Source organism: Tachyglossus aculeatus, chromosome 23 (assembly GCF_015852505.1).
Source record: "Tachyglossus aculeatus isolate mTacAcu1 chromosome 23, mTacAcu1.pri, whole genome shotgun sequence".
NCBI classification, from domain to species: Eukaryota; Metazoa; Chordata; class Mammalia; order Monotremata; family Tachyglossidae; genus Tachyglossus; species Tachyglossus aculeatus.
In genome coordinates this window covers 43,586,959-43,610,002 of record NC_052088.1, presented here as the reverse complement: position 1 = coordinate 43,610,002, position 23,044 = coordinate 43,586,959, and the positions used below count along the sequence as shown (strand labels likewise).

At 44.9% G+C, this 23,044-nt stretch overlaps 1 protein-coding gene across 1 annotated transcript in view; it reads right to left on the bottom strand.

Annotated features, from left to right (window-relative positions):
• The window catches only part of DPF3 (double PHD fingers 3), a 199,708-nt gene that overhangs the window by 69,672 nt on the left and 106,992 nt on the right, over window positions 1-23,044 (bottom strand). Inside the window, exon 9 of the mRNA XM_038765589.1 lies at window positions 777-905. Coding sequence (XP_038621517.1) covers window positions 777-905 — 129 coding nt within the window. The remainder of the gene's footprint in view (window positions 1-776; window positions 906-23,044) is intronic.

The following is a 23,044-nucleotide window of genomic DNA, read 5'->3' as shown; positions in this document are numbered from 1 at the left end:
AATTACCTGCTCCTCTCGACCCTCTCCAACCAAAAATGCCAAGGTTAAAAAAAAAGCCACATTAAGAACAGCAAAGAGATGTGATTATTCTTTTTTTGGAAAAGAGGGTCCCAAATAGAATGACAAAAATATTTGCTATGGAAAATAAAATGATACAAGACGGTCCTTGAGGCTGAACCTAGGTAGCTCCTCCCCATTAACCTCCACCTTCTTTGGTGTAGTCTAGGAGGGAAAATGAATGAGATGAGTTGTCGATGGAAGGTGCTAAGCATGGAGATATCAAAAAGCCCAGTGTTAAGTGACATCCTGACGGACAGTGGTTTGAAGGCCTGGCCTGCCTAGGTCTGCCTTGTCCCTTCCCCCCACCATGACTTCAAAAAAACACCTTCGCATGGATAAGCCCATGGTTCAATAGCCAGTGTGGGTTTGCTCTTGGTGTTTCACTTTCCCCTCATTGGCTTTCACATAAACATCACTCCCCGACCCCAAAAACAGTTTTCATCTAGTGCAGAGGCCAAAAATATGTCAATGATTCTTTCCCACCCTCTCCTCTAGCTCTCGGGGAGGAGGGAGATGAAAAACAGGTCCTATGCAACAAATTGTTTCTTTAAAAATAAAAAATATCCATTTCCCTCCAAACCACCTCCCTCCTCTGGCCTCCCCCCCACACACACACACACCCCTTCTCACCCACCCCACAGTTTAAGAGCAAATGGGGAATTGCTCCTAGGTTTGTTTGAGGAAGAAAGGTTCAAGTGGAAGGGCCCCCCACTTACCAGATCGTCCACAGTCTGCACAGGAAACCAATTCTTCTGGCCGGCCACTTTTTTTGTTCATGTTGGAACCTCCCAGGCAGAAATCACAGTAGTTATTGGGAATTACACTTCCGTCTGGTCCTTTCTGGGCTGTGGAAAAGGTGAGAAATCTCATTTTCAGGTAGGCAGGTGGTTCCTGCTTTCTCTCCTCGCCCACCCCCATACGCAGCCTGGCATGACCAATTTTTCAGTGCTTACATGCTTTTCTTGGGCTAGTGAATGGAATTGGGCTCATTATGCCCTATCTTTGACTCACTGATTATAGTTTTCTTCTTGTTGTTGGTCAAGAACATTTCAGCATAGTCCCTTTTTGGATTTTTTAAAAAATACTACTTGTTAAGCACTTACTGTTAAGCCAGGCACTGTTCTAAGCGCTGGGGTGGGTACAAAGTAATTAGGTTGGACACAGTCCATGCCCCACATGGGGCTTACAGTTTTAATCCTCATTTTGCAGATGAGGGAACTGAGGTGCAGAGAAGTGAATGACTTGCCCAAGGTCACACGGCAGACTAGGGTCAGAGCCAGGATTAGAACAGAGGTCCTTCTGACTCCCAGGCCCATGATCTAGCCACTAGGCCACACTGCTTCTCTTTGGATGAAAAGAATGGTTAATCACCCTCCCTGGTTCTGCTGAAGCCATGCTAACTGGGGCAATGCTAATTAGACTTTCTTTAAAAAACAAAAAATGGAACAAAATACTTCTTGGATTCTGGGCTCCATCCCTTCAACATCCACCTTGCCCCATGTTCTTTTCCAAATACCGAAGCCATGTTCAGTGGATTTCCTGGGCACTAACCCAGCCGGCTCAAGGTAGAGGTCACTTTTATGATGGAAAAGAAAGGTGAAGGTATTTGTTTCACAGAAGAAAAACTGTGAATGAGAACCCCTACCTACTTCAGTGGACTGGAGTCTGTGATGCATTGCAAAGGGCTGAAAACTATCTGTGATCTATTCCAAGGAGTTTAAGATATCAGGGGGAAGACTAACACCCTGTCAGTTAGAGGGAGCAGAAACAGTCATTGAAATTGGCTCATTTCCTCTAAACTGTTGGCTCCTTTTTTATGGTATTTGTTAAAGTGCTTCCTTTGTGCCAGACACTGTCCTAAGTGCTGGGGCTGATACAGGCTAATCAGGTTGGACACAGCTCATATCCCAAATGGGGCTCACAGTCTTAATTCCCACTTTGCAGATAAAATAACTGAGGCCCAGAGAAGTGAAGTGACTCATCCAAAGTTACACAGCAGGCAAGTGGTAGAGTAGGGATTAGGACCCAGGTCCTTCTGACTCCCAGACATGGGCTCTAGCCACTGGGCCATGCTGTTTCCATCTAGACCGTAAGCTCATTGTGGGTTGGGAACATGTCTACCAACACTGTTATAATGTACTCTCCCAAGTGGAGAGTACAGCGCTCTGCACACAGTAAGGGCTCAATAGATCCCACTGCCTTCCACAGTAAGAAGTGTCCCAAAGGAAACACTCTTTCTTTCCCTGAAGTCCAGAAGCATCATGGCCCTACAAAATATGATCCATTCATTCATTCAATTGTATTTATTGAATGCTAATTGTATGCAGATAACTGTATTAAGCGCTTGGGGGAGTATAATACAATAATAAACAGATACATTCCCTGCCCACAATGACCTTACAGTCTAGAGGGGGAGGCAGACATTTATAGAAATAAATAAATTACAGATTTGTACATAAGTGCTGTGGGGCTGGGAGCAGGGTGAATAAAGGGAGAGAATCAGGGCAACACAGAAGAGAGTGACAGAAGAGGAAAGGGGGGCTAAGTCAGAGAAGGCCTCCTGGAGGAGATGTTCCTTCAATAAGGTTTTGAAGGTGGGGAGAGTAATTGTCTGTCAGATTTGAGGAGGGAGGGCATTCCAGGCCAGAGGCAGGATGTGGGCAAGAAGATGGGAGCTAGGAACCTGGTAGCTGGTTGAACAGGGAAAACGCAGGTTCATCCCTTCTCATTTGAACTCTGCTTTCCCCATCTAGTCAATGTCTATAGATAATAATAATAATTGTGGTATTTATTAAACACTTAATGCATGCTAGGCACTGTATTAAGCCCTGCGGTAGATACAAGATAATTGCATTGAACACAATTCCTGTCCCACATAGAGCTCACAGTTTTAGTCTCTATTTTACAGGTGAGGTAACTGAGGCCCAGAGAAGTGAAGTGACTTGCCCAAGGTCACACAGCCTGCAAGCAACAGAGCCGGGATGAGAACCCAGGTCCTTCTGACTCCTAGGCCCGGGATCTATCCACTAGCCCTGCTGTTTCTTGATAAATCCCCTGAGTCAGGAACAAGTGCCAGGAAACTGTGGGAACTTTCTATGTGTCTCTCATCATGACATGCTGATTGTTTCCTGGCAAAGGAAACAACAACTTTCCTCTCTTTCACTCTCAGCACCCTACTTTATACACACACACACAAAAAAAAAAAAACCCAAAACCAAACACAACCACACTATGTGGAAGTTAATTGTATCCATTTTATGCAATCCATAAATATCCATAATCCATGCAATCTATCCATGCAATCCATTTTATGTATTTGAGCACCCACTGTGCATACAGCATTGTGCTGTTTGGGTACAACAAGGCATAGGTGGCAAACATGTTCCCTGCCCAGAAGGAATTTACAGTCTAGGAATGGGGGAGACATTAAAATAAATCACAGATATGGTCTCATCTCCCCTACTCCTTCTCCTTTCTGCACTGCCTAATTAGGAACTGAGCCAAAATGCTCCGGATCACTAACAAAAAGAAAACTAGGATCAGTAAGTCAAATATAGGGAAAAATGAACTCAGTCCCCTTCATTTGCCCAATAAAAGCCCATGGTGGGGGCGGGGGGAATATCAAATGTCTAAAGAATACAGATCCAAGTGCATGGGCAATGCAGAAGGGAGAGGGAGTAGGGGAGATGAAGGTTTTACCTCTTTAAACTCAAGTACTTATTTATCAACTCAAAAGGTTTTCTGGAGAGACCTTAAGTGATGAACTGTATCACCAGCTTATTTGCATAAGAACTTTCTTCCCTTCACCTCAGAAAAGAAATGTTTGCTCCTTGACTCATCTTTGAGCAGGTTAATGAAAATGGGCCTCTAAGCTCACACATTCACCAGTGTTCTTCCTTCCTCCTTGAAACACTCAGAAATATTTCTGGGAAACATTCCTATTTGAAATACTATCTCCAACAACAGCAGTAGTTACTGAGTGCCTCTTGTATAGAGAGCACTCCTGGAGAATATACAAGAGCAGAATAAGCACAATGAGCTTAAAATCTAAGGGGAAGACAAGTAGATAGAATGAATGTATGTGAGAATACAGAAAAATAATACAAGCGGGTAATGACAGCAGAGTGACTGACATCTCCACAGCTCCTTCGGGGCCAGCTGTGTGGGAGAGAAGTTCCCATCAGTCCCTGCTCTAGGCCCAGAAGAGTTCAAACAATAGCAGCCCCAAGATCCCCCCATCTCTCCCCTGAAATGGGATGTCTTAGCCCACTGTGAGGGAGTGAGTCTGTCCCAAATCCCCAAGCTACCTGGGGAAGACAGTGTGAGGTCTCAACTTTTAGAACACTGGAAAGGTCACCTTCTGCGATGGTTTACGTGAATGGACAGAAGCCTGAAATCCTGCTACTCCTTTGGTGTCTATCATCGTTCTTGTCTTTAATGATTTAGTTTCATACCACCCTCACTCTCAGATCGTTGATTCAAGCACTTATCATAACCCACCTTCTTAACTGCAGCAGCCTCCTGTCTTACCCCACTCCAGTCCATACTTCACACTGCTCACCCTTGGCTTCAAGGCTTTCCATCACCTCTCCCCCTCCTGCCTCACCTCCCTTCTCTCCTTCTCCAGCCCAGCCCACACCCTCCGCTCCTATGCCGCTAATCGCCTCACCGTGCCTCGTTCTCGCCTGTCCCGCCATCAACCCCCGGCCCACGTCATCCCCCTGGCCTGGAATGCCCTCCCTCCGCACATCCGCCAAGCTAGCTCTCTTCCTCCCTTCAAGGCCCTACTGAGAGCTCACCTCCTCCAGGAGGCCTTCCCAGACTGAGCCCCCTCCTTCCTCTCCCCCTCCTCCCCCTCCCCATCCCCCCGCCTTACCTCCTTCCCCTCCCCACAGCACCTGTATATATGTATATATGTTTGTACATATTTATTACTCTATTTATTTATTTATTTTATTTGTACATATTTATTCCATTTATTTTATTTTGTTAATATGTTTTGTTTTGTTCTCTGTCTCCCCCTTCTAGACTGTGAGCCCACTGTTGGGTAGGGACCATCTCTATATGTTGCCAACTTGTACTTCCCAAGTGCTTAGTACAGTGCTCTGCACACAGTGAGTGCTCAATAAATACGATTGAATGAATGAATGAATGAATGAACTGCTGCTGGGATCATTTTTATAATGGTATTTGTTAAGTGCTTACTAGGTGCCAGGCACTGTTCTAAGAACTGGGGTAGATACAAGGAAATCAGGTTGGACACAGTCCCTGTCCCACCTGGGGCTCACAGTCTTAATCCCCTTTTTACAGATGAGGGAACTGAAGCCCAGAAAAGTGAAGTGACTTGCCCAAGGTCACTCAGCAGACAAGTGGCAGAGCCGGGATTAGAACCCATGACCTTCTGACTCCCAGGCCTGTGTTCTAGCCACTACGCCATGCTGCTTCTGCATCGAATGGGAACCCTCTCCATCGGCTTTAAGGCCCTCGATCACCTTGTCCCCTCCTACTTTGACTCCCTGATATCCCACTGTTACCCAGCCCACACACTTGGCTCCTCCAATGCCAATTTATTCACTGTACCTTGATTTCATCTATCTCACCGCTGACTCCTTGCTCATAACTCCCTTCTTCTTCATATAGGACAGATTACCACTCTATCAAATGTCAAATTCCTATTAAAATCACATCTCCTCCAAGAGGCTTTGGCTAATTAAGTCTTCTTTTACCTGCCTCCCTCTCCCTTCTGAGTCGTCTATGTTCTTGGATCTGTACCCTATTCACACTTCATAGTCACTCCATCCTCAGACCCACAGCACTTATGTCCATATCCATAATTAATTTATTTCTAATAATGTCTGTCTTCCCCGCTAGACTGGAAGCTGACTGTGGGCAGGGAACATGTCTACCAATTCTGTGGTACTGTCCCAAGCATTTAGTACAGTGTTCTGCACACTGTAGGTGTTCAATTAATACCCTTGATTGATCTATTGATTATATGTGATCTATGTGCTTCTTACCCAGAACCTTAATTCATATTATTCATTCATTCACAGTCATATTTATTAAGCATTTACTCTGTGCAGAGCACTGTATTAAGTGCTTGGAAAGTACAGTTTGGCAACAGATAAAGACAATCCCTACCCAACAACAGGCTCACAGTCTAGAAGGGGGAGACAGACAAGACAAAACAAGTAGACAGGCTTGTATTCCTAACTACTACTACTACTAAAATCATCAAATAGATAATAATAATGTGTCTTACCATATGCCAAATATTGTACTAAATGCTGGAATAAGTGCAAGATAATCAGATTGGACACAGTCTCTGTCCTCCATGGGGCTCATAGTCTAAGTAGAAGGGAGAGCAGGTATTGAATCATGGGGAAATGGATACAGAGAAGAGAAGCAACTTGCCCAAGGTCACAGAGCAGGCAAGTGGCAGGGCCGGAATTTAGAGCCCAGGTTCTCCGATTCCCAGGACTGGGCGCAATCCACTATTTATATCTATTCATATTTTATATTAATGTCTGTCTCCCCCTCTAGACTGTGAGCTCACTGTGGGCAGGGAATGTGTCTATTGTTATACTGCTATATCGTACTCTCCCAAGCACTTAATAAATACAATTGACTGACTAGGTCAAGCAGCTTGAGGTGTCCAAGGGGATGGCATTATCAGGGTGTGGTGGGGGAACATTAATCAAGAAATTTCACATGGAGAAAGAGGCTTTTTCGAAGAATTTTAAGAGAAGGGGGATGTGGTGGGAGAAGTTGAGGAGAGAGGGAATTCCAGGCTGGGGAAAGAGTATGGCTCCCTCATTGAGGTTGACAGAGCAGAATGAACGCAAAATAAAGCCGCAGCAGCCCGTGGCCTCAATCGCTGCCGTGCCATGTCGGTCAGTCAGCCAATCCTATTTATTGAGCGCTTACCATGTGCAGAGCACTGTTCTAAATGCTCGGGAGAGTACAATACAACAATAAATGGGCACATTCCCCGTTCACAGTGAGTTTATAGTCTAGAGGAGGAGGAGACAGGCATTAATAGAAATAAATAAAATGACAGATCTGGACTTAAGTGCTGTGGGGCTGGGAGGGGGGAATGAATAAAGGGAGGAAGTCAAGGGGACGCAGAAGGGAGTGGGAGGGGAGGAAAAGGGTGCTTCTGAGGACCCCCTGCTGAGGACACAGGCCGCCCACCCGCTTTCCCAGGCTCCTGTGGAGCCGGACCAGAGCAGGGCACAGACAGGCAGCTCTTGAAACATCTCAGCCTTGGGCCCATCCTGCCTGACAATATCCGTAATTTATTTACAGACCTGTAATTTATTTACAGAGCTGTAATTTATTTATATCCATAATTTATTTATGCATCCATAATTTCTTTATATATCTGTAATGTATTTATTTGTATTTTCTGCTTGCCCTCTAATAATGTTAATAATGGTGATAGAATTTGTTAAGTGCTTACTAAGTGCCAGGCACTGTACTAAGTGCTGAGGCACTGTACTAAGCTCTAGACTGTAAGCTTGTGGGCAGGGGATGTAACTACCAACTTTGTTATGTTGTACTCTCTGAAGAGCTGGGTACAGTGCTCTACACACAGTAAGTGCTCAATGAATATGAATGGTTGATTGACAATAGCACACTTCAAAGAAGCAGTAAGGCCTAGTGAAAAAAGCACGGGCCTGGGAATCAGAGGACCTGGGTTCTAATCCCAGCTCTGCCACTTGTCTGTTGTGTGTCCTTGGGCTTAATTTAATTTCTTCAAGCCTTAGTTACCTCATCTGTAACATGGGGATTAAGATTATGAATACCACGTATGACATGGATTGTGTCCAACCTGATTAGCCTGTATTTACTGCAATGCTTAGTACAGTGCCTGGCACATAATAAATGCTTAGCAAATACCACATTAAAAAAAATGGTGGGGATAGCTTGTTGTGGGCAGGGATTGTGTCTTCCAACTCTGTTGCATTGTACTCTCCTTAGCACTTAGTAATGATTGATTGAATGAGTGGCATGATCCCATTGTATACCCTCCAAAGCACTCGTGTATATGTGTGTATTCTATTATCATAATTAATAATAATAATAATTACTATTATTATTATGGTATTTGTTAAGTGATTACTATGTGTCAGTCACCGTTCTAAGTGCTGGGATAAAGACAAGATAATCGCATTAGACAGAGTTCCTATTCCTCAGAGGGTTCAGAGATTTAATCCCCATTTTACAGATAATAATAATAATAATAATGGCATTTGTTAAGCGCTTACTATGTGCAAAGTACTCTCATCTCATGAAATCTCTCGCTCCATCCCTTCTCCCCTCAACTTCCATCTTCAACCGCTCACTCTCCACTGGTTCCTTCCCCTCTGCCTTCAAACATGCTCGTGTCTCTCCCATCCTAAAAAACCCTCTCTTGACCCCACCTCACCTTCTAGTTATCGCCCCATCTCTCTCCTACCATTCCTTTCCAAACTCCTTGAACGAGTCATCTACACGCACTGCCTCGAATTCCTCAACACCAACTCTCTCCTCGACCCCCTCCAGTCTGGCTTCCGTCCCCTACATTCCACAGAAACTGCCTCTCAAAGGTCACCGATGACCTCCTGCTTGCCAAGTCCCACGGCTCATACTCTATCCTAATCCTCCTCGACCTCTCAGCTGCCTTCGACACTGTGGACCACCCCCTTCTCCTCAACACGCTATCCGACCTTGGCTTCACTGACTCTGTCCTCTCCTGGTTCTCCTCTTATCTCTCCGGTCGTTCATTCTCAGTTTCTTTTGCAGGCTCCTCCTCCCCCTCCCATCCCCTTACTGTGGGGGTTCCTCAAGGTTCAGTTCTTGGTCCCCTTCTGTTCTCGATCTACACTCACTTCCTTGGTGACCTTATTCACTCCCACGGCTTCAACTATCATCTCTACGCTGACGACACCCAACACTACATCTCTGCCCCTGCTCTTTCCCCCTCCCTCCAGGCTCGCATCTCCTCCTGCCTTCAGGACTTCTCCATCTGGATGTCTGCCTGTCACCTAAAACTCAACATGTCAAAGACTGAACTCCTTGTCTTCCCTCCCAAACCCTGCCCTCTCCCTGACTTTCCCATCCCTGTTGACGGCACTACCATCCTTCCCATCTCACAAGCCCACAACCTTGGTGTCATCCTCGACTCCGCTCTCTTGTTCACCCCTCACATCCAAGCCGTCACCAAAACCTGCCAGTCTCAGCTCCGCAACATTGCCAAGATCTGCCCTTTCCTATCCACCCAAACCGCTACCCTGCTCATTCTAGCTCTCATCCTATCCCTCTGAACTACTGTATCAGCCTCCTCTCCGATCTCCCATCCTCTTGTCTCTGCCCACATCAATCCATACTTCACGATGCTGCTCGGATTGTCTTTGTCCAGAAATGCTCTGGGCATATTACTCCCCTTCTCAAAAATCTCCAGTGCTACCAATCAACCTATGCATCAGGCAGAAACTCCTCACCCTCAGCTTCAAGGCTCTCCATCACCTCGCCCCCTCCTACCTCACCTCCCTTCTCTCCTTCTCCAGCCCAGCCCACATCCTCCGCTCCTCTGCCGCTAATCTCCTCACTGTGCCTCATTCTCGCCTGTCCCGCCGTCAAACCCCGGCCCACATCATCCCCCTGGCCTGGAATGCCCTCCCTCCCCACATCCGCCAAGCTAGCTCTCTTCTTCCCTTCAAGGCCCTCCTAAGAGCTCACCTCCTCCAGGAGGCCTTCCCAGACTGAGCCCCCTCCTTCCTCTCCCCCTCCTCCCCCCTCCATCCCACCCGCCTTACCTCCTTCCCTTCCCCACAGCACCTGTATATATGTATATATGTTTGTTCGTATTTATTACTCTATTTATTTACTTATTTTACTTGTACATATCTATTCTATTTATTTTATTTTGTTAATATGTTTTGTTTTGTTCTCTGTCTCCCCCTTCTAGACTGTGAGCCCACTTTTGATGTAGGGATCATCTCTATATGTTGCCAACTTGTACTTCCCAAGCGCTTAGTACAGTGCTCTGCACACAGTAAGTGCTCAATAAATACGATTGATTGATTGATTGATTGATTGTTCTAAGCGCTGGGAGGGAACTGAGGCACAGAGAAGTGAAGGACGTGCCCAAGGTCACACAGCAGACAAATAGCGGAGCTGGGATTAGAACCCAGATCCTTCTGACTCCCAGGTCCATCTTCTATCCATCAGGCCATGCAAATTGTAAATATATTTATCTTTGTCTTCCATATTAGAGTGTAAGCACCCTATGGGCAAGGAACATGTCACTTCTTTATCCTATACTTCCCAAGCACCTAGTACAGTGCTCTGCACCAAGTGGGAGCTCAATAAATGCTATCACTACATTTACTATCAATATTACTGTCATTACCATTATGAGGGGCTCTTTGTAAGACAGTCTGAAAACTGGACAGGCTAGAAGCAGGGAGAATAGTAAGGGAGTTTTTAGGCCTTTTTATTTATGGTAACTTTTAAATGGTATTTTTTAAGCACTTACTATATGCCAGGAACTATACTAAGCACTTGGGTAGTTGCAAGCTAATCAAGTTAGACACAGTCCACATCCTACATGTGGTTCACAGTCCTAATCCCCATTTTACAGAGGAGGTAACTAGGCCACAGAGAAGCATAGTGACTTGTTCAAGGTCATAACAGCAGACAAGTGGTGGAGCTGAGATTAGAAGCCAGGTCCTGTCCAGGTCCATGCTCTATCCACTAAGCCATGCTGTTACTCTAAGGCTCTGTGCCAGAATGGTTATAAGGATAGAGAGGAAGAGGCAGATTTGTGAAATATTAGTGCAGAAGAAATGGCAGGAATTGACAGATTGAGGGTGAATGGGGTTAAGGAGAGAAAGGAGTCATGGATGACAGCAAGGTTGCAAGCTTGTGGAAGGAAAATGGTAGTGTTGTCAACAGTGATGGCAAAATTAGAAAGAGGAAATGAGGGAGTTGGGAGGAAACGAGGTATTTGGTTTTAGACACGGAAAACTTGAAGTCTTGGTGGGTCAAGCAAGGGAGAAGCTCCAGAATCTGGAGGAAACATCACATAGTAGAGCAGATAAATGGGCCGGATGGGAAACACACATTGGGGAATCAGCTAGACTGTAAGCTCATTGTGGGCAGGGAGCTTATCTACAGACTCCGTTGTATTGTATTCCCCCAAGTGTTTAGTACAGTGCTCTGCACGTAGTAAGTACTCAATAAATACCACTGATTGATTGATTGATTGTAAGCTCCTTATGTCAGGGAACATGTCTACCAACTCTGCTGTAGTGTACTCCCTGATGCAAATAGTACAATGCTTTGCAGGCTCAATAACTATTACTGATTGATTGATGGACTCTAAGTTCACCATAGGCAGGAAACTTGTCTACCAACTTTGTTGTATTGTAGTCAGTCAATCATACTTGTTGAGAGCTTATTGTGTGCCGAGCAGAGTACTAAGAGCTTGGGAGAGTACAATATAACAGACACATTCCCTGCCCACAATGAACTTAGCATCTAGAGGGGGAGACAGACATTAATATGAAGAAATAAAATTACAGACATGTATATAAGTGCTGTGGGGCTGGGAGGGGGGGATGAATAAAAGGAGAGAGTCAAGGCCACACAGAAGGGAGTGGGAGAAGAGGAAAGGAGGGCTTAGTCAGGGAAGGCCTCTTGGAGGAGATGGGCCTTCAATAAGGCTTTGAAGTGGGAGGAAAATAACTGTCTGTTGGATGTGAGGAGGGAGGGCATTCCAGGCCAAAGGCAAGACGTAGGCAAGGGGTTGGTGCTGAAATAGGTGAAATAGAGGCACAGTGAGAAGGTTGGCATTAGAAGAGTGAAGAGTGTGGGCTGGGTTGGAGTAGGAGAGTAGTGAGGTGAGGTAGGAGGGGGCAAGGTGATGGACTGCTTTTAAGCAGACGGTAAGAAGCTGGATGGGTTTTTGAGGAGTGGGGAAATATTGTACTCCCCCAAGAGCTTAGTACAGTGCACATAGTAAGCGCTTAATACCACTGATTGATCAATTGATTGATCAGATGTACAGAGGCGACAGTAGAAACCATGTTTTCTGAGGAGCTCTCTGAGAGACCGATGTAAAGTGTAGAAGAGCCAGAACAGAATCGAAGAGGATGTCACGCAGTGCTCAGCACTTAATACAGTGCTTGGCACATAGTAAGTGCTTAGCAAATACCATTATTATAAAGGGTGAAAGAAAGAAGAGCAGACCGCAAAGGAGACTGAGGCGGGAGCAAAGAGAAAGAGTGGAGAAATAAAGAATCAAGAGAGTTCTCTATCTTTAAAAACAAGACCAAGACCATAAAACCAACTACCACCACAAAACAACTGACTTCCAAATCTTCCTCATCAGCTCCTATCCCTCTCCTTCTCTGTAATCTCACATTTCTTCACAGAAACTCCAGAATCCCTCCCTTCCTCTCCATCTAAACTGTGGCCATGCTGCTCAATAAAACATTCAATCCATCAATGGTATTTACTGTGCACTTACTATGTGCAGAACACTGTACTAAGTGCTTGGGAGAGTGCAACATAGCACTTATATCCCATTTTTTTCCAGTATTTTTTAAGTGTTTATTATGTGCCAGTCACTGTACTAAGATCTGGGATAGATACAAGTTAATCAGATTGAGAACATTCCCTGTCTCAAACAGGGCTCACAGTCTAAGCTCACATGGTTAGAAGCAGCGTGGCTCAGGGGAAAGAGCAAGGGCTTTGGAGTCAGAGGTCATGGGTTCAAATCCCAGCTCTGCCAGTTGTCAGCTGTGTGACTTTGGACAAGTCACTTAACTTCTCTGTGCCCCAGTTACCTCATCTGTAAAATGGGGATTAAGATAAAATGAGGATTAAGACTGTGAGCCCCCAGTGGGACAACCTGATCACCTTGTAACCTCCCCAGCACTTAGAACAGTGCTTTGTACATAGTAAGTGCATAATAAATGTGATTATTATCATTATTATTATTAATCCCATTTTCCAGGTGAGGTAACTGAGGCCCAGAGAAGTGAAGAAACTTGCCCAAGTTCACCCAGCAGACAAGTGGCAGAGCCAAGATTGGAGCCCAGGTCCTCCTGATTCCCAGGCCCGTGTACTATCCACTAGGTCACACTGCTTCTCATCTTTACTCTTCCCCTCTAGATTGTAAACTCGATATGGGCAGGGAATGTGTCTGCTAATTCTGTTGTATTGTACTCTCTAAAGACCTAATACAGTGCTCTGCACATAGTAAGTGCTCAAAAAATACCATTTCAACAGCCTCCTCGCAGACCTCCTTGTCTCCAGCCTCTCCCTGCTCTAATCCATACTTCATTCTTCCATCCAGATCCTTTTTCTAAGAAATTATTTGGTACATATGCCTCAGAAACCTCTAATGGTTGCCCAGTCCTCTCTGCACCAAGCAGAAACTCCTAACCATTGGTTTTATTGCACTCAATCAGTTCTTTCCTTTTTTCCTATCCTCACTTCCAGGGAAGCAAAGTGGTCTGGGCCTTTCATTTTCCCCTTCTCTTCAGACAATCCTCCTTGAGCTGTTCAGCCTCTAGGCTGGCTTTATTTTCTCCTAACTGTCTCTTGTAAGTGAAAAAGAATAACTCCAGCGAATAGAGTCCCTAAGAGTGGTAGGATACCAAGAGATGGAACGTGAGGTGCTTTAGGCTGGGACTCCATTTTGTCTGGTGAAGCCACCATTTTCTCAAAGCAGGCACATCACGTATCCTCCTCTCTCTCTTTTGTTTGTCCTGTCCAGATGTCTGCCTTATCTGGAAGCTTGGTATGTCAAGGTCTTAAAACAGGATGGAAATGTTCCTCCCTTAGCAAGGTCACGACCCCTGACCTGCTTATCAGTGGTGTTTGCCCACCTGACCTCTATAATGTAAGGAGGGCCGAGCAATTAGAGCAAGTAGAAATTCACTGCTGCTTATCTTAGAGTATATATTATGTGTTGTCCTCTTCGACCATATGGGAAGTTCGGATGTTGCACCCACTGGATATGAAGGAACTCTGTATTGCTTGGAGATGAGCTGGCTTTGTCTAGTAGAGGAAACACTGTCTGTCACCTGCCGCTACCTACTGTCGCTAGAAGAAATAAACTTGCCTCTGACATATGCACTTGAACCCTACACCGAGCCCGTGAAGTTTTCTCCAATACTCCTCTCCCACTACACGCCAGCTAGCAAGCTTCGCCTTTCTCTAGCCTTGTTTTCATCTCTTACTCCAGCCTCTAAAATATGCCCTTTCCACTCCAACCCAACTGCTACCACATTAATCTAAGCATTTATCCTAACCTGCCTTGATTACTGTATCAACCTCCTTGCTGACCTTACTACCTCCTGTCTCTCCCGACTGCAGTCCACCCTTCACTCTGCTGCCTGGGTCAGTTTTCTACTAAAACGTTCAGGACACGTTTCCCCATTCCTCGAGAAATTCCAGTGGTTGCTCATCTTCCTCCACATCAAACAGAAACTCCTCACCATTGACTTTAAAGCACTTAATCTCCTTGCTCCCTCCTACCTCACCTCACTTATCTCCTTCTACAACCCAGCCTCTGCATTTCACTGCTCTAATACCAATCTTCTCACAGTACCTCTATCTCATTTATCTCACCACTGGCCCTTGCCCACATCCTGCCTCTGGCCTGGAATGCCCTCCCTCATCAAAACTGATATACAATGACTCTCCCTGCTTTCAAAGCCTTGTTGAAGGCCCATCTCCTCCAAGAGGCCTTTCCTAAGTCCTCCTTTCCTCTTCTCCCCCTCCCTTCTGGATTGACCTAACTTGTTCCCTTTATTCATCCCCCCTCCCAGCCCCAGAGCACTTAAGTACATATCTGTCATTTATTTATTTCTATTAATGTCTGTCTCCTCCTCTAGACTGTAAGCTTGTTGTGGGCAGGCAGTGTATCAGTTTACTGTTGTATTGTCCTCTCCCAAGCACTTAGACAATGCTCTGCACACAGTAAGTGCTCGAAAAATATGCTTGACTGACTGACTGTCCCTTCGCCTGAAACTACCTCCCCCTTCACTTCCAGTAGAACACTGCTCTCCCCACCTTCAAAATCTTCCTGAAATCACAACTTCTCCAGGATGCCTACCCTGATCAATTACCCATAAATAATAATAATAATGATAATGATAATCATGGTATTTGTTAAGCACTTACCATGGGCCAGGCACTGTACTAAGCGCTGGGGAAGATACAAGCTAATCGGGTTGGACACAGTTCCTGTCCCACACAGAGCTCACAGTCTTAGTCTCCATTTTACAGATGATGAAACCAAGAAATGAAGAGACTTGGCCAAGGTCACTTGGCAGACAAGTGGCAGAGCTGGGATTAGAACCCAGGTCCTTCTGACACCTGGGCCCATGTTCTACCCACTAGGCTGTGCTGCTTCATCAGTGCACCCTATATGCCCCTCTGCTGCATTCATCACTTCTTTGACACTTAAGCACTTGGGGATTCCCTTCCAACACCCACAATTACATTCAGGTCCATATCTTTAAACTCTGCTGCTTCCCCTTGCCTGAAACTTATTGTAGTATCTGTCTTCCAAACTAAATAGTAAGCTCCTTGAGGGCAAGCATCATTTCTCTTAACTACTCTGTGGTTAGTACAGTGCTTTCAGTAATAATAATAATAATAATAATAATAATAATAATGGTATCTGTTAAGCGCTTACTATGTGCCAAGCACTCCTTTTGCACTCACCACCTCCCACTGAACTTTTGCACTAATTAGTTTTATGTTTTTCCCACCCTCAACCCCACAGAAACTATGCACACATCTATAAGTTAGGTATTTTAAATTATCCATTTATATTAATGTCTGTCCCTCGAAACTGTGAGCTCACTCTGGGGAAAGGAATATGTCTGCCAACTCTGTTGCACTGTACTCTCCCAAGTGCTTAGAGCACTGCTTCGCTCCTAGTAAGCACTTAATAAATACCACTGAACAAAATAAATGAAAGTTGTACACTTTGGAGAAAGGATGGTGGCGTGGGGGATACACTAAGTACTCAGCAAATACCACTGATTGGTTGGTCGATTGAACTGTGAAGGGTAAGTAAGGTAAGGACAGGTGAAAAGTTCAGTTTTTACTTGATCTTAAGATGCTGGTGGGATATCCAGGTGGGGCCTTCAAGACATTTTAAAGTCATTCAATCAAGGAGCTTACAATTTAGTTGGGAGAGCTAGACACAACCTCCCACTGAACTTTTGCATGCATCAGCTTACATATTCTGCTTTTTAAGTACCACTTCCAGCTATTCAAACACTTACAAGTGTTGATTCATTCATTCATTCAATCGTATTTATTGAGTGCTTACTGTGTGCACAGTACTGTGCTAAGCACTTGGAAGTACAAGTTGGCAACCTATAGGGACGATCCCTACCCAACAACTGGCTCACAGTCTAGAAGGGGGAGATCGACAACAAAACAAAACATGTAGACAGGTGTCAAAATCGTCAGACCAAATAGAATTACAGCTATATGCACATCATTAACAAAATATTAAATAGAACAGTAAATATGAGCAAGTAAAATAGAGTAATAAATCTGTACAAATATATATACAAGTGCTGTGGGGAGGGGACGGAGGTAGGGCAGAGGGGATGGGGAGGAGGAGAGGAAAAGAGGGGCTCAGTCTGGGAAGTCTGCCTGGAGGAGGTGAGCTCTCAGTTGATCAACAAGTAGCAGATCCAGGATTAGAACCCAGGTCTTTCTGATTCCTAGGCTCGAGCTCTATCCACTAGGCCACACTGTTTCTCCATATAGGGGAGACTTAGGCAAGTGAAGACGGAACTGAAGAAGCCAAGGAAGAGGAAAATGACATTGGGTGAGAAGAAGAAGGGAGAACCAAGTATTTGTAAGAGGAAAGAAGAGATTAGAAGTAGTGTGGAGAAGCAACATGGATTAGTGAAAAGAGCCCAGGCCTGGGAGGCAGTGGACTTGGATTCTAATCCAAGCTCCACTACATCTGCTGTGTGACCTTGGGTAAGTCACTTCACTTCTCTGTGTCTCAGTTCTCTCACCTGCAAAATGGGGATTCAATTCCTATTTTCCCTCCTCCTTAGACTGTAAACTCCATGTAGGTCCTGATTATCTTGTCTCTACCCCAGTGCTTAGTACAGTGTTTGGCACATAGTAAGCACTTACAAATACTATTATTACTATCATTATGATTTTATCCTTACACTTCACTTAGGAAAACCCATTTGGCACTGTAGTCTAAGCCAAAGCCTAGTAAAATCTTGGGACGAGATTTTAGGTGCCAGGAATCCCAGGAGAAAAGTATATACTCCTGGGAGGAGGTTTCTACAGATGGATATCTAATGCTCTCTGGAATATCTGGCCCAATCCCTGGGGTTTATCAATCAATCAATAGCATTTACTGAGCACTCATTGTGTGCACTGCACTGTACTAAGCACTTGGGAGAGTCCAATATAACGTGTTCTCCTTCATCATCAATCATCATCAATCGTATTTATTGAGCGCTTACTGTGTGCAGAGCACTGTACTAAGCGCTTGGGAAGTACAAGTTGGCAACATATAGAGACAGTCCCTACCCAATAGTGGGCTCACAGTCTAAAAGGGGGAGACAGAGAACAAAACCAAACATACTAACAAAATAAAATAGAATAGATGTGTACAAGTAAAATAAATAAATAAATAGAGTAATAAATATGCACAAACATATATACATATATACAGGTGCTGTGGGGAAGGGAAGGAGGTAAGATGAGGGGGATGGAGAGGGGGATGAGGGGGAGAGGAAGGAAGGGGCTCAGTCTGGGAAGGACTCCTGGGAAGGCCCTTCCACAATGAGGGAGGAGGCAGACACTAATATAAAGACATAATTTATAATACATGATTTATAAATAGGTACAAAAGTGCCTTGGGGCTGAGGGTGGGACGAATATCATTCATTCATTCATTTATTCATTCAATTGTATTTATTGAGCGCTCACTGTGTGCAGAGCACTGTACTAAGCACTTGGGAAGTACAAGTTGGCAACATATAGAGACGGTCCCTACCCAACAGCGGGCTCACAGTCTAGAAGGGGGAGACAGACAACAAAACAAAACATATTAACAAAATAAAATAAATAGAATAAATATGTACAGGTAAAATAACTAAATAGAGTAATAAATATGTACAAACATATATACCTATATACAGGTGCTGTGGAGAGGGGAAGGAGGTAAGGCAGGGGAATGCGGAGGGGGAGGAGGGGGAGAGGAAGGAGGGGGCTCAGTCTGGGAAGGCCTCCTGGAGGAGGTGAGCTCTCAGTAGGGCTTTGAAGGGAGGAAGAGAGCTAGCTTGGCGGATGTGCAGAGGGAGGGCATTCCAGGCCAGGGGGAGGACATGGGCCAGGGGTTGACGGTGGGACAGGTGAAATGAGGCCCAGTGAGGAGGTTAGCGGTAGAGGAGTGGAGGGTGTGGGCTGGGCTGTAGAAGGAAAGAAGGGAGGTGAGGTAGGAGGGGGCGAGGTGATGGAAAGCCTTGAAGCCGAGAGTGAGGCAGAAGGGAGAGAGAGTAGCGAAAAAGAGACAATCGGGGAAGGCCTCTTGGAGGAGATGGGTCTTTAATCGGTTTAAATGAAAGCCTGGGGATGAAGTGCTTAGTACAGTGCTCTGCACACAGTAAGCGCTCAATAAATACGACTGAATGAAAAGAAGCAGTCTTTGCCTTGGGTTCTAATCCCGGCTCTGCCACTTGCCTGCTGTGTGACCTTGGGTGAGTCACTTTACTTTTCTGGGCCTCAGTTACCTCATCTGTAAAATGGGGATTGAGACTGTAAGCCCCATACGGGACAGGGACTGTGTCCAACCCAATTTGCTTATACCCACCCCAGCGCTTAGTATAGTGCCTGGCACATAGTAAGTGCTTAACAAATACCATAATTATTATTTTTTTTATTATTACTACCCTCTAGATGGTAAGCTAGAAGAGTGCTTGGCACATAGTAAGCTCTTAACAAATACCATCATTATTAAGCTTGTGGGCAGTAAACAGGTCAGTTATATTATTATATTGTACTCTCCCATGCACTTAGTACTGTGCTCTGCACACAGTAAGCGCTCAATAAATACAACTGACTGCTTGATTGATTACACTCATATAAGACAGTTGATTAACCAACACCCTGAAAGATTTTCTGTCACCATTTTCCCTCCTTGTTTGCTTCTGACAGGTGATAAACCACTTCAGTGTGTTTCTGGGCTAGCCTAAGCCTCCAACTTATCTATCACTCTTCAGGTTCCCTTTCTGGCTAGCTATTATCAAGAGCCCACAGGCTACTGAGTCTATAAAAAGAAACAGATACGGCAAGGAGCTTCAGTCCAGACAGCAAATGATAAACGAATTCAGCCACTGTAATACGATTCCCTCTGGCCTTCGCTTCCTCCATGACTGTTTTGCCTCCTGAAATAGAAAAACGTTGCTGAGGCTGGCTGAACGGGCAATTGCATTAGGGAGGTTTATCAGTTGCCATTTGGATTGCTTATCAGGTATCTAATGCATGGATTTTCATCTTGGGGGAGGCGAACGGTTCTCTTTAGGAGAAGAAACTTCTGCTTCCCTGGTGAACGTGGGTTAGTGAAGGTCTTAAACGGGGTTGAAGCAAAGGAGAGTTACTAGTTCTTTCTTTCATTGTTTTATTTGACATTTTTCGTTGTGTTTCTAAGATGCTGCCAAACGGCTAGCTGTGGGCAGGGAATGTGTCTATTTACTGGTATATTGCACTCTCCCAAGCGCTTAGTACTGTGCTTTGCACACAGCATGCACTCAATAAATATGATTGAATGAATGAAGCACTGAATAATTAAGTCTGAAATAATTCTATTTTGCTCAAGACAGCATTAACTTCCTTTAGGAGCATCTCTTCAATCCATCTATCAATCAATCAATGGTATATATTGAACGCTTTCTCACTAACCTCCTACTACAACCCAGCTTGTATGTTTCACTGTACTGCCAAACTACTCACTATTCCTCAACCTCATCTATCTCACATTCTCCCTCTGGCCTGGAACTCCTCTCCCTTCATATATGACAGACCACCACTCTCCCCATCTTACTTAAAAAAGCCTTATTAAAAATCACATCTCAAAGAGGACTTCCCCAGTTAAACCTCATTTCCCCTACTCCCCCTCTGTTTGGCATCACCTATCCATGAAGCAGCATGGCCTAGTGGATACAGCACGGGCCTGGGAGTCTGGAGGAGCTGGGTTCTAATTCTGGCTCTGCCTTTTGATTGCTGCATGACCTTAAGCGGGTCAGTTAAGTTCTCTGTGCCTCAATTACCTTATCTGTAAAATGGGGATTAAGACTGGGAGTCCCACGTGCAACTGGGACTGTGTCCGACCTGATTAGCTAGTATCTACTCCAGCTCTTGGTGCAGTGTTTAACATGCAATAAGAGCTTAAAAATATCATCATTAATTAATTAATCTGAACCTTTTAAACACTTGATATTCAACCCACCCTCAGACACACAGCTCTTCTCTACATATCCATAATTTATTTTAATGTCTGTCTCCTCCAGACTGTGAGCTTGTTGTGGGCAGGAAACATGTCTGCCTACTCTGTTGTACTATATTCTCCCAAGCGCTTAGTACAGTGCTTGGCACACAGAGAGTTCCCAATAATTACCATCGATTGTCAGGTCAGAAGGTTCATCTTACCCATAAAGGTAGATATCAAGGAAGTCAGAAATCCCATTTTTCTATCATTCATTCTTTCTTTCATTCTCATGTTGTTATGGAGGAAAAGCCTTAACATAGGAAATTAGTTTGGTCTGCCTTTAATCACTAGAATGTAAATCTTTCCAAAAGTTTCTTTGTCTTCCTGTTGTTCCTATTCGGTACCTAGCACATCGAGGTATTAAATCAAATAGTGACAAAAGGAGAGGTCTGCTCTAACTTTGGCTTCTGCTTTCCAGTTCGAGTATCCCACAGTTCCAAGCACCCAATCAGATCATTCCCTCCAGAGCTACAGTGAGACAGAAAGTGAAATGAGACTTTACTGGTGGGCCGCGAAGATGTGGTCTGATTGAATTATCCTCACGAGTGGTTGGTGAGAGGTCGTCACAAGCTACAAGCTTAACAGCAGCAATTGTCTGGAACTGCTATTTAAAATGGTCAAGCCACAGTCTCACAAAAGTTTGGAAGACAGAGCTTTCTCCTTCTCTCTTTAAATCTGAGCCACCGTTATATGCCATCGATGAAGATGGCAGAAGGATTTGTTGCTCACCTGTCCCTCAACGGGATTTCATAAAAATAAACTCTCAGCTTGATGGTGAATGATGGAAGGCACAGGAGTAAGATGAAGCTGGCCTAGGAATTGAGGGAGGGGAAATTAATTTCCAAAGGTTGTCTCTAACACTGACCCCTCCATACCACATACAGTGTTCTCAGCACAGTAGGTACTCAATAAATACCAGTCCATGTTTGGTTGATGGGAGGAGGCACAGTCTGCAGCATGGCCTAGTGGATAGAGCTCAGGCCTGGAAATCAGAAGAACCTGGGTTCTAATCCTAACTCTTGTCACTTGTCTGCTGTGTGTGGCCTTGGGCAAGTTGTTTCACTTCTCTGTGCCTCTATTTCCTCCCCTGCAAAATGGGGATTAAAAGTGTGGGCCCCAAGAGGGACAGGGACTGTGTTGCCTGATTAGCTTGTATCTACCCCATAACTTAGAACAGTACTTGACACATAGCTAGAGAAGCAGCGTGACTCAGTGGAAAGAGTATGGGCTTTGGAGTCAGAGGTCATGGGTTCAAATCTCGGCTCCGCCACTTATCAGCTGTGTGACTTTGGGCAAGTCACATAACTTCTCTGTGCCTCAGTTACCTCATCTGTAAAATGGGGATTAAGACTATGAGCCCCACGCGGGACAACCTGGTCACCTTGTAACCTCTCCAGTGCTTAGAACAGTGCTTTGCACAAAGTAAGTGCTTAATAAATGCCACTATTATTATTAATAAGCACTCCCAGGCCCCTGCTCTAGCCACTAGACCACACTGCTTCTCATTTTTAAAATATGCAAAATATCTTCCTCCCCCATACTTCGCATGTATGCTGTGAATATAAAATAAAATACACTCAGCTCTCCTATAACCAGGAGTTTGGGTTCCCATTGAATCCCATATTAAAGGAAACTCTCACTGTAGTGCTTGCCCATGTCCAATGCTGCGTGCATTTGTACAACATTGTGTTGTGCTGTATCAGACAAACCTACACTTTCAGAATAATACTCCTCAATCCTGCTGGTTTTTTTTTTTTTATATGGCATTTGTTAAGCGCTTAATAATTGCCAGGCACTCTACTTAGCTTTGGGGTACATGCAAAGCTAATCGGGTTTAATACAGCCTCTATCCCAGATGGGGGTCACAATCTACAGTCCCCAGTGCACAGATGAGGTAATTGAGGCCCTGAGAAGTGAAGTGCCTTGCCCATGGTCACACAGCAGACAGGTGCCAGAGCCAGGATTAGAACACAGGTCCTCTGACTGCCAGATCCCTGCTCTTTCTGCTAGTCCACACCGCTTCTCCATAGGCACTACCCAAGGGCTTAGGTGTCCTGCAAGTGCTGAAGTGGCCAGATGGGGATGAAATAGGGTGGGGAGTTGAGAGAGGAATCAGGGAAGGCCTCCTGGAGGAGGTATGGTTTCAGAAGGGCTTTGAAAACGGGGTTGGGGAGACTAAGTACTGGAAGCTGCCTCTACTCCTTTCACTAGGAACTGGGACTTAGCCATAACCCTCTCCTTTTTATCTTTTTTTTATGATATTTGTTAAGCACTTACTATGTGCCAGGCACTGTACCAAGCACTGTGGTAGATACAAGTTACTCAAGTTGGATACAGTCCCTGTCCCACATGGGTCTCACAGCCAATGCCCATTTTACAGTTGAGATAACTGAGGCGCAGAGAAGTGAAGTGACACACCCAAGGCCACCCAGCAGACAA